The 13,280-nt window shown below is 36.2% G+C and overlaps 1 protein-coding gene across 1 annotated transcript in view; it reads right to left on the bottom strand.

The window, feature by feature from the left end:
• Nucleotides 1-29: 29 nt before the first annotated feature.
• The window catches only part of THADA (THADA armadillo repeat containing), a 167,690-nt gene continuing 154,439 nt past the window's right edge, over nucleotides 30-13,280 (bottom strand). The window contains exons 38-39 of the mRNA XM_067293137.1: nucleotides 2,575-2,741; nucleotides 30-1,387 (exon numbers count right to left, since the gene is read on the bottom strand). Of these exons, the coding sequence (XP_067149238.1) occupies nucleotides 1,049-1,387; nucleotides 2,575-2,741 (506 nt within the window). The 3' untranslated portion in view covers nucleotides 30-1,048. The remainder of the gene's footprint in view (nucleotides 1,388-2,574; nucleotides 2,742-13,280) is intronic.

The following is a 13,280-nucleotide window of genomic DNA, read 5'->3' on the forward strand; positions in this document are numbered from 1 at the left end:
AATCCTTGACTAAAAGAACATAATACATCCTTTTAAAATAAATATTTATTTTCGATATCACATTTTCATATTGGAACCACATTTCAATTCTCAGAAAAACAAATTTATAAAGCACAAACCTTTTTGCATTCAGACAATGAAACTGTTGGGCACTAAAGGAATTTGAGGCAGCTTTTACCTGAGAGCTTTTTACAAAGTATCCATTCAGAATCTCAGGAAAGGGAGAGCAGTAGCACAGTAACACTTGTACATTTCCAGTGGCCTAATTCTGTTGCCTTTCATCTTTTGACTAGGAACTGCGTGGAGAGCAAGATGTTTTGAAAGTAAGGATGAAACTATTTTGTTCTAAATGGAACAGCTGCTTTGTTCAGAACACAATGGTCTTCATTTGAGAGCTACTTCATTAAAATAGTTACTTGATTTACAGGAAAAAACAGGCATGGACAAGTGTAAATAATGCTGTTTCCATCTGCAAAACAAGGTTACTACCGGAGTGAGGACCATTGCCTTCCTCCAGAGAAGAATGCGGTAGAATTTAAAAGGTAGGATAAAATTTGTAAAAGGGCAAAGAAAGCAGCCAAGCTATTTTTTTTCTTTTCTTTTGGTAACAAAAATAAAACTTACCCTATTCACTTAATAATTATTCTTCTACATATTGAAAGGAGACAACAAAATTAAGTGTATCAGAGTATTAAAATACAGGAGGTAAAATATGGGACAAAATGTAACAGAACTACAGGTGGCCTGCACCTGGATGAATGGAAAATATTAAGTTTAGCTGCTTTGCTTCCTACAGTAGCTGCAGTAAACCATGCTCATCTGAATGAAATTAGCAAATGCATTTAAAAGGAACAGTCTCCCACACCATATCTGACAAGAAAGAAAAAGATCAGTGGACTCATATATGGAAAATGTATTTTTAGCATGTACTACTGAATAGTTTGTTGCAGGTTTACTGGAGTCATTAGAGCAATCCCTCATTCCTTAAGCATCCTCAGAATTCAGTCCCCCACCATGTGCAGCTCCCTGTGGATGAGCTTTTAGTCATTTACTTTTCCAGATTTTTGTTTTTGCAAATATCATCAGACTTAAGCGAATGTAATATTTTAAGGCAGATGGATATTCTTTCATTTTGAATAGCCAATCTTGTGAACTCTACAGTTTTGGAAAATTCTGGAGTTGGAGGTAGCATTCTAAGAAGGTGTGCAACAAGCTGGGCTTGTTCCAATACTGTTCTTGATAGCTGGTGAAGTTCTACTTGATCTGCTGAAGTTAGATGAGTCATTGATATAAGCTGTAAAAGATGTTTACTAAGTTGTTTGACATTAGTCAGCTTCTCTGCCCAAAAGTTCACTTCCCCTTTATCAAACAGGTAATCATCTTCTTCCTTAACCAAAACAAGAACAACAGTGATTAGAAAGTGACTTGTGGTCTTAATAATAATGAGAAAATTGTAAAGTACATGAAATAACATGTTATAGAGAAATAATCAAAATAGAAAATGTTATGTGAACAGTTTCTTTCTACTGAAAAAGTAAAAATTCATATGCATCATTTTTCAAAGGTTTAGAAAAACACAATATGAAGTTTCCTACTATGCCAATGAAATTTGCCTTCAAAAATCATGCATTTATGCTATAACTCTTGGGAAACAGTGGAAGCAACTAGTGGTCCTAATCTTTAACATGTGCTTGCTCTCCACTGTGAAATTGTCTTATATTACACAGAGATCTTTGTAACCAGTATGATAATTTGCTATATCATGGAGCTCTTTGAGTGGATTAAATGAAACGGGAAAATTATATCAGTCAGTGATACATCAAAAGGGCACACCTAAACCACAGGCTTAAGAAAAGTTTCATAATATATTACATGGGTCATATCAATTGTCAACAAACTTCTCGAAGATGTAGCTCTTTCTGCTACGTCCGGTTTACTTTCTAGCATTATATTGCTTTTTGCAGTCTTTTCAAGGCCAAGATAGCACAGTGGTATAGACAGTATTGGGTTTACAGGCCCACCATGGTAAAGTATGCTTTATGCAACTAGTCCTCCTGAAGACAATGACTTATGAAAGCAAGGCTTTTTCATGTGCTGTACAGTAGTAGTCATATCGAAGACAGCACAAAGTTACCAAATACTTAAATGAAGTTTCTGGAAAAGCAAGCAGTTGGGAGAACACTGTTCTTGAATGTCAGATGTGCCTGGCATTCACGACAACAGTTTAAATTCAAGGCAAGCAATCATCTGCAATAATATTGAGGGCAATTAGTTACAACCTTGAAATGCTTCAGTCAACAATGATTTGTTAAGTAACTCTTATTTCAATGTTTGTTGGTTTTTTTCAAATTTTAATGCTGGCATTGCCAGGCCGCAGAGATCAGACTCTATTTATTTATTCTTAATACACTACTGTCCATGTGAATTTTTATTTTAAATTGGAATACAGTTAATACTGGAGTAATGATCTTCTGGAAAAGCTTAATCAGATTAGATATTTCATTCTCTTCCTAACACAGGAGGGCAGAAATATAGCAACTCCTACATGAGAAAACAACTGGTTGTTTAAATTACCAGAGCTGAAGTCTCCACATCTCTTTTTAGCTCATTGTCTCCCAGCAGCCATTCCAGCAAGATTGGTATCCCAGCACGGATTTCCCCCCACAGCTGAAGCAGCTCACACAGTATGCCAAATGCTAAATCCAAGGCCATTGGAGCATTCACTATCCTGAATGCAAACTCTGTTGAGAGAAAATATGAGTAACAATGTATACAGCAAGACTGGAAAAAAAAGTCAGCACAAAAATTGTGTCTTGAATACAAGTGCTGAATTTACACAAACACATTTAAAATGATGAATTATACTGCAAGTAAGTTAGTTGGATGACTGTTTATTTCTAAGCCACTTGGGGTCCTTTTTCAATTCCGAAATAATACGTGAAGCAACTGAAACACTGATACTTAATATTTTCTCTTGTGCATGTAGTGATATTCATTCATGTGGATTCAGGTATACAAAAATGTCTGTTTAAGACATCTTCAGAGGCAGTTCTGACACTATTACCTAGTAACTATGCAAAGTTGCAGCTATGCCTTAAATTTGATTTGATGATACATTGGATGTCAAAACCTACAGCATACTATATGCTGTTAAAGTGCTGGGATATAAAATAAATCATGATTTATTTTGTGCAGAATCTCTTTATATATATAGAAAGATACACATATTCGCATACATACGTAAAGAGAGATCAAGCACACAACAGGCTTAGAGATGTAAAAGAAGAAAAGGCAGAGACTGCTTACAATATCATCACTGAGTTATATTTAAACAGTTTTTGCTATTGGCTGCTACAGTATTTCCCTAGGGAGTAAAGAAATGGACAACTCATGCCAGAACTGTACACAGAGCCATCATCTACACCATATTTCTTCCCTAAACTTCCCCACTGCTCTTATTTGTGCAGATGTTTTAACTATGTGGTTCCTAGGCCTGCTCTCAATAGTGGAATACATAAAAGTACCAGAAGCTTTGTTTGCATTAGAAATCCAACAACTGCAATTATAGATACAAGCTTCACCAATAGTAGCACTAGTTTTGTTTTGTTTTTGTTTTTAATGCGGATGAAGGTAGAGGGCAGGAAGAGGAAAGCCAGCTAACAAACCCTGGTAAAATCCCCAGCACTGCAAAATGTTACTCGGGACTAGAAAACAAACATGTTACTTCCCACTGCTGTCTTTCTGAGGTTAAAGTTAGCAGTTGCTTCAAGGAAGATGATTATAGATCCAACTGCATACAAGATGTCCACCATTTTCTGGGGTCTTTTTTTTTTTTTTTTTTTTTGGTTTGAACTCCTTAAGTGTGAATGTGGTTATGATAACTTTGTGGATGAGAACACTGGACTACTGAGAAAGGCTCTGAAATTGGGGCCTCTCAATTCTGTTATTATGTGGACACAACAAACACTGAGAAAGCATGGCAAAAATAAGTAAAGCCGAGGTTCTACTAGGATGGAATGTGCTTGATAGTAGTTTGAATAAAAAGTGGTTTTGTGGTCATGTAACGCAGCAATCTTGTAGGGAATCCTTGTGTCACAACAAAGTAAATGGTAAGAATTTTTTTTCAAAGAAAAGAAGAGAAAAAGTTACAGAAATAACATATAAAGGAGATCTAATACACAGGAAAAGCATGAAGACACTGAACACAGTACTGGCCCAAAAGATATAGACCAACATTATGTGAACTGTAGACATCAAGTGACTGATCAACCACCCAGCCACATCATTTCTGATGTTGAAACCAGAGACACATTATTTTGATAATGCTGAAACTTAGGCTTCGGAAATCTGGAGACAAGCCTATCTTTGGTTTTGTGCTATAAAGAAGCTAGCACAATGGCCTCGTGGTACCTGGGGTTTTGACACAGATTCAACAGATTAAACTCTGGCAGTTGAAGAAATTTTTGCTTCCATCTGCCCATCGCATCCCGCTACTGCAGGGTGCCAGGAATGGCTGTATGGTTTGTGAACCACTTCCTCAGCAGCCATTATTTACAGAGAGTGCACTGAAGTTAACCGACTTTGATATGAGTTCACACAAATATTTGATGCTAAATAGTTCCAGAATTGATTTGGGGACTGTAATTGCCACAAGGACAACAAAAAGATAGAACAAGTAGCCAAAGAAAGTATATCAACTCCCTAAGCTTTTGAGCGCTAATGTAATACAGATAAGTAACAGCAAGCAATGTTACATACATACCCACAACTTAATAGGTATAAAATGCTTTCATTTTATTGCTTTGATGACCCTTAACTCTAGAAGTAACAGTAATAGATGCTGTAAATATGTAAAGAATCTTTTAAGATGCCCATAAAGGGGGTATGTCTTCTAAAAATAAATATATAACTTCACTGAGGTATTAACTGTTTGCAAGAACCGCTTCTTATACCATAGTTTGTCTGCAAAACATGACTGATTTTCAATTAGCCACATATTATGCATTACTTGATACTGTGTTCATGACTCATGCTACGATTTCAGACAGTGGTTTGAGCAAGCTGGAAGTTCACCACCGCCAAAAAGGGCAGGTGGTTCGCCCCCACCTGCTCTAGCCATGTGCTCCTGGTACTTGCCTTGAGCCAGCTCAGGTACTCCACTGATCACATGCTGCACTAACACTCAAAATAGCAGAATATGAACTTGACATACAGCTAAGTGTGTGGGTGGTTCTGCTGGGTTAGCAAACTGAATCGGTTACCCTGAAGTCAGAATTGGTACAACTGGGAGTTGGGGAAGGGAAGGGAAGGGAAGATCACACATCAGTGGGATGAAGGAGCATAGAAAGAAAAAAGCGAAATGGAGAGCAAGACCTCCCCTTTCAGTGAACTGTTAGATCAGGTCAGCTGTGATCTGAAACTTCACCATCAGAAACATGTAAATGAAATACTAATAGAGATGATTCAAATGGTTATTAATAGCTTTTCAGAATGTAAGTAACTATTTGTTTTAAGTAACTGTATGAAAAGAAATTTGAACGACAGATTTCTAGAAGCCACCCACAGCTGATTACTACCATGGGGACTAAAATTGCAAAAATCAAACCTGAAGAGCCAGCTATTACCAAACATTGGAAAACATAATAGTGCTCCTACCAGGACAGTTCTACAGACTATCAAAATAGTGCTAAAATTATCACATATCAGTTTTTAAAACTCTAGAACATAAATATGTTCCAACATGCGCAAACTTCATGAGCAAGATAAGCATCTTTGTAAATAAGCCATTATAGAGGCTGAAATACATAAAATTCTCTATGCCTTAAGCAAGTAGTTACACATGGAAGAATTAATACTCCTTGAAATGAAAAACAGAAGATAAAAATCAGGTACTACATGTTTTTTTCATTTCAGGAAGTGAATTTTCATAAAGGGAAAAAGGTTAAGTACTGCACTGTTTTAGTCATCTTTTTTAATCCACCCACATAAAAATTAGACCTCCCACATAAACATTCATATACTCCAAAAGCTTTGATCATGCCAGATGTAAATATTTCTTCTAGTAGCCTGTTATGTGTCCTCAAACTATACAATTGTTCTCTGTTAAAGCCTCAGCTATATTATAGAAACCTAAAGGATGTATTAAAAGTATACACACAGATGACTGTAAGCACCAACCAAGAAAAAATACAAGCAAAACAGAAAAGCAGAACATAAAGGGAATAAAATGGAATTCCTTGCCTACCAAACCTTTTTATAATTTTTTTTTAACTGGAAATTGTCAAATAATAAGTTAATTTTAGACTGAAGAGTAATGCAATTTGTATAAATGTGTACTATGTTCAGAACAAGCATAGAACTGCTACAGGGAAGCTTAATATAACAGTCCTGAGAGAAAGCCTTTCAAAGAACAGTGTACCAACAGCAAGTATGTTTTCAAGGAAAACATAAAGGATAAACTCTCCAAATGAAATTACTTCGGTATTTTCAGTAGACCAGGTAAATTCTAATTTGATAAAATCTTGTTTATTTTTTGCACAAAGTGCTGTCTACCTAGGTAGGAACAGTACCACATCAGTATCAATACAATACCTTGTAACACCCTGTAAAATAAGGTAGTATTATTCTTACTTCAGAGACAAGTATGGATATTTAAATCAACAAAGTTCACTAAATGATTGCTGGGCAAAACTGGAGATTAATCCCAGATTTTCTGTTATATCATCTTAACAAGATGATAAATATCAAAGAGAGGTCAGGTTCCCATCCAAATGGTGGCAGATCCAGCACTGTAGTCACTAATACCTGTGACATTAGATTTGCAAATAGAAAATCTCACCTATTGAATCACTAATCACTTTTTGTAGTGCTGAAGGTGGTCTTTCTGGTTTTAATTAGTAATCAAGTTTACCCCAATTCTTAGCATATAAAATATAAGAGAACTGAGTGAGCTATTGCTGCAGATATATTTTTATTTAAAATATAGTGTTCATGTATACACAGCCTTCACAAAACATAAGAAGTCCTCAAATAAAAAAAAAATCCCAAGGCCCAGCCTAAGAGTTACATAAGCTGGTCAATAAAGTGAGATTAGAAACCAAATTTCTTATGTTGAAATAACCTGCTTATATGTTATAAGCTGAGTTTGAGAGGAATTGTGCAACTCTAGCAATACAAGACATAGGTGTCTCGCTTCCAGAAAAACAATGGGACAGAAGAGAGGCAGTAGCAGTAAATAAAAAACAAAGCCGTGTTCATACCTACTTAATCTCCACAACTGCCATTTCAGTATTACTATCCTTCTGGACTTAAAGATTAAGAAAGAAGAACAACTGAGAAGTAAAATGCAAAGAAAGAAAATGCAAAAAGGGTAATTTGTTTCCAGATAGTTGATATATGACTATTTTAAAGGGTGCTTGTTCATTGCACTGTGTCAGTTTAAATTAAGTTACCAAAAAAAAAAAAAATCAGAATTTCCACTTTTTAAAATGACCATTTATGAAAAATCCAATATACAAGCAGATTCTTTTTTTACAGTGTTTCATAAAATCAAAGGCGATTAGATCATTTCTATCCTCTGGAGAAGTATCATTCTCTAGATGACGTACAACTGCTTCATCTGTTTTCCATTTTCCTGCCTCACTCTGTTTTATAGCCATGCTTTTTCAGGATGACTTTAAAAAGAGGCCCTTCCTGACATCATGCAACACAATGTCAAAACACAACACTATTACAAAACAAACCAATCAAAACTAATTCCGTAATAGTTGCAGTCTCCAAGTATAGTGGCAGTAACGTTGCTCCCAGATTTGACTTTGATCGTAACGTTGTTCCCAGCTTTGATTATAAACAGATCTGAGTTAGTAACAGTTCTGATTATGAAGGAAACTGACAGCTCAGGACTGAACATAAAATTACTTTAAAGTTCCTTCTTGAACTAAAAAGCATATGCATATTATTATCATTTCAATCCCATTTTTAGAATGTGGACAAAACATTTTCCAGCTCAGTCACTAGAATTTTTTTATATATAAGCTTTTCCCATACAAGCCATGCCTCCTTTACACAAAGGGTTTTATTACAAAACAACCACAGCTAACAGATATTTCACAGGAAATGAACATTTGGACTTTACCACTTACATTACTGTTTTTTCAAAACCTCCCCCCCTCAAAAGCCATCTTGTTTAATTTAAACAGCAGAAAACCAATAGTCTCTAAATAATCCCACAGAACTCGTGGTTTTCCTTTTGAAACAGTAAAAATTAATATTATTCAGCTAATTGTTGAAAAAGTTGCCAATGACGATATGAATGTTTAACTCAAATTACCATATTAGAAAAACGAACATGTACACTGACAGTTTCAAAATTAATATCACTAGAATTAAATATATGACTAATAATATTATTATTGGCATGCTCCAGTTAAGGAACCTTTTGCTTAGCACATATTATCAAATGTGCATGAGGTGTGTTACAGCCATGCTGGGGGAACACAGGAGATCAATTAATCTCTGTATCGTATGTGGGATTTTAGAATAGTATATGGAGAATGGTGGTGAAAGATTTGTTATTTAAGTGGTAGTGGAACAAGAAAAGGGTGTGTGATCAATACAGAAAACTGTAAACAAAATTCTTCTCCCCACAATACTTTAAAACCAATATAATTTGGGGAAGAACACTCAAATATGTAAAAATTGTTTTTAAAGCAGTAATAAAAGACAGGCTTTCATTCATTCCTATGGAGTCATAGCCACTACCATCACAGCTTCCATAAGGAGCCTATCATGATCTCTAAGCTGCTGTCCTGTTCATTGACTTGTAATTAAACAGGTGATTTGTAAATACATTTATTAGCACTTTGAGACTTCCAGGGCTGAGCACATACAATTATCTTTTAAATATTCTTCCTCAATTTTCAAAAATATAGTAAGTCATAACCTTTACATAACAGTGTCACTGTGTAATTAATATAGCTAAATGAAGCACTGTCAGTAAATAATCAGTAGCCAGTCTTTGATGGATAAGCTGATTCTAATACAGTCCATTCACTTTCAATTTTAATTAGTGGCATTGTATTCTACAAAGCAAAGAGTTTCTTCATCCATTTGATGATCTAACATTGTATAAGAGCACTGAGAACAACTTTTAAGGTGTTGAAGTAAATTTAGGAATGTGAAGTAAAAAGTCACAGTGATTATACATTCTTGTATAATGTAATTCTCAAAAAAGGAAGAAGTAATATAAAGTTTCTCAGGCAAAAGCCACTGATTTTAACAAGTACCATACATACCAATAAATCTTGCTAGAGCAATCATAAGTTTCAGTGTAGCAGTTCTCTCTCCTTTTTCTCTAATTAAACTAAGTGATTCAAAATACTAAGTGTATGTTGGTGGAATTTTTTGCTAGAAACAAATGCAAGCATAAAAATACTATGTATTTTTACATATGAGTATTGCTGCAGCAGTAAATTTTTTGGTACTATAACCTTTGTTCTAGATTCCTGCTTGTCACAACTGGTGACAACTGCTAACCAAAATTAACTCTTTGCTTTTGAGTTATTGGAATTCAGAGTAATTTTAGAGTAATAGCAAATTTCCAAATAAATATATAAATATGTGAACTACTCAAGACCACTTAGGTTACAGTATGCTTTGATCTCATTCTATGTTTTCTCCTGGACATTAATTTACACTGTTATGTCTTATCCTTCTTCCAGCAGTCCTGCACTAAAGTGTGGCACAATGCAGAGTTGCATATTCCTGTAAACTGTAGGTAAGCTGAGCATGTTTGAGTAGGGAAGACACTAGCTAGCTTACTATGAAATATCTGATCCAGGAATGTGTGTGACTTACTGAATTCAGGTATTTTTGAGCAGAAGACAGAAGAGCAACCTGGTAACCTGAGCAACTCAGTCTTCATGTCTGTTCTGCTACCTTATAATTAAACAGTGCTGGGAAGGGGGTGGGGGAGACAGAGAGACTGTTTTTAAATAGAGATGACTTATACTTCATTTTTATCTTCACTTCATTTTACTTCTTAAGAAGGGATATTTGAGATAAACAGACTATAAGATTATTCTTACAGAAAGTGAAATAAATCTCTTGTATAATAATTTATGTCAAAAAAGTTCATGATATATTTTCAGCTTCTTTGCTGGTTAATTCTCTAAACCCATTTTCTCATCATGTAAGAGAGCACATACTTACTTATAGTGCAAAACTCCATAGAAGCTGTTGACTGTGTGAACACTTGATGACAGAAAACCCTTGCATCAAGAAGCTTCCAATATAGTGTCCAGCTGGACAAAGGATGAATGGGAAAGACTGGCTCACAAGCAGTATTATTTCAATCTTTTTGCTGGCATATACACATGCAAATATACACAATGCCATAAAAACATCATTAGGTTTACAAATACACCCAAATATTAGAAACTACCAGAACTAAAAATTCATTCACATTGTAAGTGCACTAGTAACAAATGACAGAGAGGATGATCTTTCTTTCCTTGTCAAGATCCAAACGCATTCCAATGCCTGCTTTCAAGTTGCTTTTGATGCAGTGTGGTATGATCTGTTGTTACACAGTTATCTGCCATTCCAATGAAAAAAAAGTCAGCCTGACTCAGCTGTGGCCTGTCTAAAGACATGCAGGTGTTGTCAGCGATCTCTTACTTGACAATTCCTCTCCAAGTCCCAGACCAGTAAAGGCCCACACTTTTTGAAAGGCTTACCCCTTACGATCATGGGGCATCTTTCAGTCTGCCACAAGGGAGAAGTTTCCACCTTCTATCAGGGCCAGGGCCCTTAAATGACCTTCTGATTCAACTAACCTCCGTAAACTGAGTAAGCCTAAAGCAGAGGCAGAAACTTCACTGCTAGGGCCTGTGCACGATCTGGCCCGTTTGCTCTACCAAGAGGTAACTCTCCAATGGACCCAGTACAAAGAGATTACAAAGCACTTAGACACCTGCAGGAGAACTGCTGCTAACAAATAAACTAGTCAGAGCTGCATTTCTCAATCCTGAATGGGAAATACCTATCTGAGAAAAATCTTTCAAGAGTGTTATCAATGCATGAAAGATCCATTTGCCCATCACAAGTGGAAGATGCACCAGTGATTTCACAGAATGAGTTGGTTTCCAGGCTCCCTTTCAGATAAATGAACTGATGCACACACATTTCTCACTCCTCTACTACCAGAAGCTTTGGTCAACGTAAAGGCTTGCTGATCCTAATTGCCCTAGCATGGCTGAGGCAATTCTAATATCAAGAGTACCCAATATTTATCCCCAAGTGATGTTCAAATTTCACCTTAAAGCAAAAAATTAATCTCACATTTTTGTTCTGCACAGCTCTTACCTCCTAGATGACTTCTGGATTTTGCAGCTTCAGTGACCCTTTATATGGGCAGTTCCACACCTCTCTGGAAATATTCTGGACTGCTTATGTCTCTTCCTGAAATATCAAAGGCTCAGGCATTTCCAGGCAACTGTTGCCTAAATGCCTAACAGCTGGGTCAAGACATGCTAGGAAATTGCGAGCCATCAGGGCATATTCTATCACAGTCCACATGACTTGAATGGCATGTCTCTATCCCAGACATCTGCTGGGTGGCTATGACCAACTTCATCAGATGCAACACCATTTCAGAGGCCTTGACAAGCTCAGGTGGATCAGTAAGCCATAACATGGTTTGCATGAATTACTCCGAGATCTTCCTCCAAGCAGATTTACAGCAGGAGTGAGAACTGCTTAGTCTGACATATAGCATGAATATGTACACATATGCTCTTTCTTTGAATGATAAAAATTATTCAGAGTTCTTCAATGGGAAGTATAATATAGATACAAATATAGTTGTCTCATGTATATATCTGTTTTACATTTGTCTTCTCCATTTCCTTCAAAGTCCTTTGAGGAATTAGTTTTTATCTCTTCAACTGAGAAGGAACTGATAGTGCTGTGTGTGCTCTCCCCTCTGTATTGATGTGCTGAGCATGAGGGCTCCTCGCAGGAGATAGCACAAAAGCGAAAAAGTTCTTGTCTCACATATGAATGCAGATGTGAACTAGGCAACACAAAGCTGCAATTGTTGGAAGAAACCTCTCTTTTTGTTCTCTTATTTAATACATGGCTCTGAACCTTTCCTATTCCAAATATTCTAAAATATTCCAAGTATGCAAAGAAAGACAGAATGGCTAACTAACCTGTGACTCTCAGTGTCATAAATCATTATATGAAATACTTCACAAACCACTTACATATTTATGATCTCCACAGAGAGAAGAAATGGCATTTTCCATATTCTGCAGATACAGAAAGGAGGCATGAAGACAAAGATCAAAAAATCTTGATTGATTTTAGATGTCCATTCTGAGACATTATGACCTCTTTTTTCAGAGTATTCAGCATCACATACTGCTTTAATGTTCAAAATGCATTTCCCTCTGGCTTAAGCTGTATGTGCTCTGGACTCCTGCAAATCATGCCTCCAAGGTATCCAGCTAAGCACTCAGCAAACTAGTGGCCTCCTTTCCAGACTCTGGTTGAAGTGACTTGCTTACCTGCATAGAACAGCTCTGTGGGAGAGGCAGAGTAGAATGCAAATCTCAAGAGCAACACCCAATGGCTATGGCATCTCCATTTTTGAGATCCCGTCTTATTCACTAAATCACATTCAATTTCTAAAGAAGTGATGTAGTACTGTTAGAGATGAGAGTTTCCTAAATTGTATGAACCTGATTCATCCTCAGAGCAAATGTTTTGTCCATTAAATGTTAAAAGAACTTCTGAGGAAAAGAAAAATAGTAAGTGACAGTATAATTAATCTCTGCTTCCTAATATATGCAGCACAGCACAGTTGAATTAAGGCTGCATTTCCTAGCTTTTGGATACTTGGCAATCTCACTAACATTCTTAATGTAGGGAAAGAGGAAAGGGAGAAGAGAGCAATGCATATGTGTAATTTTCTAGGTTCTAAAAAAGAAAAAAATCTATACCTTACCCAAATAATGTGAGATTATACTGAATTTCCTGAGTCAAGAAACAGTAGAACCACTAGGATAATTACAGAGATATCTGCCACTTGAAACTAACAGAATAATAGGAAATGGTAACATCACAGATAAGAAGTATGCTGAGAGCACAGTTCCAGTGTCTTCTATCTAGTCCCAGTCATCATCCCATTATCTCAGCCTACATTTAATTATCTTGGTCAGTTAAGTCGCCTTATAACTACATAGAGTCACTCTGTCTCCCAAAAAGGGGAACTTGTT

This window comes from Apteryx mantelli, chromosome 3, assembly GCF_036417845.1.
Source record: "Apteryx mantelli isolate bAptMan1 chromosome 3, bAptMan1.hap1, whole genome shotgun sequence".
Classification (NCBI taxonomy): domain Eukaryota; kingdom Metazoa; phylum Chordata; class Aves; order Apterygiformes; family Apterygidae; genus Apteryx; species Apteryx mantelli.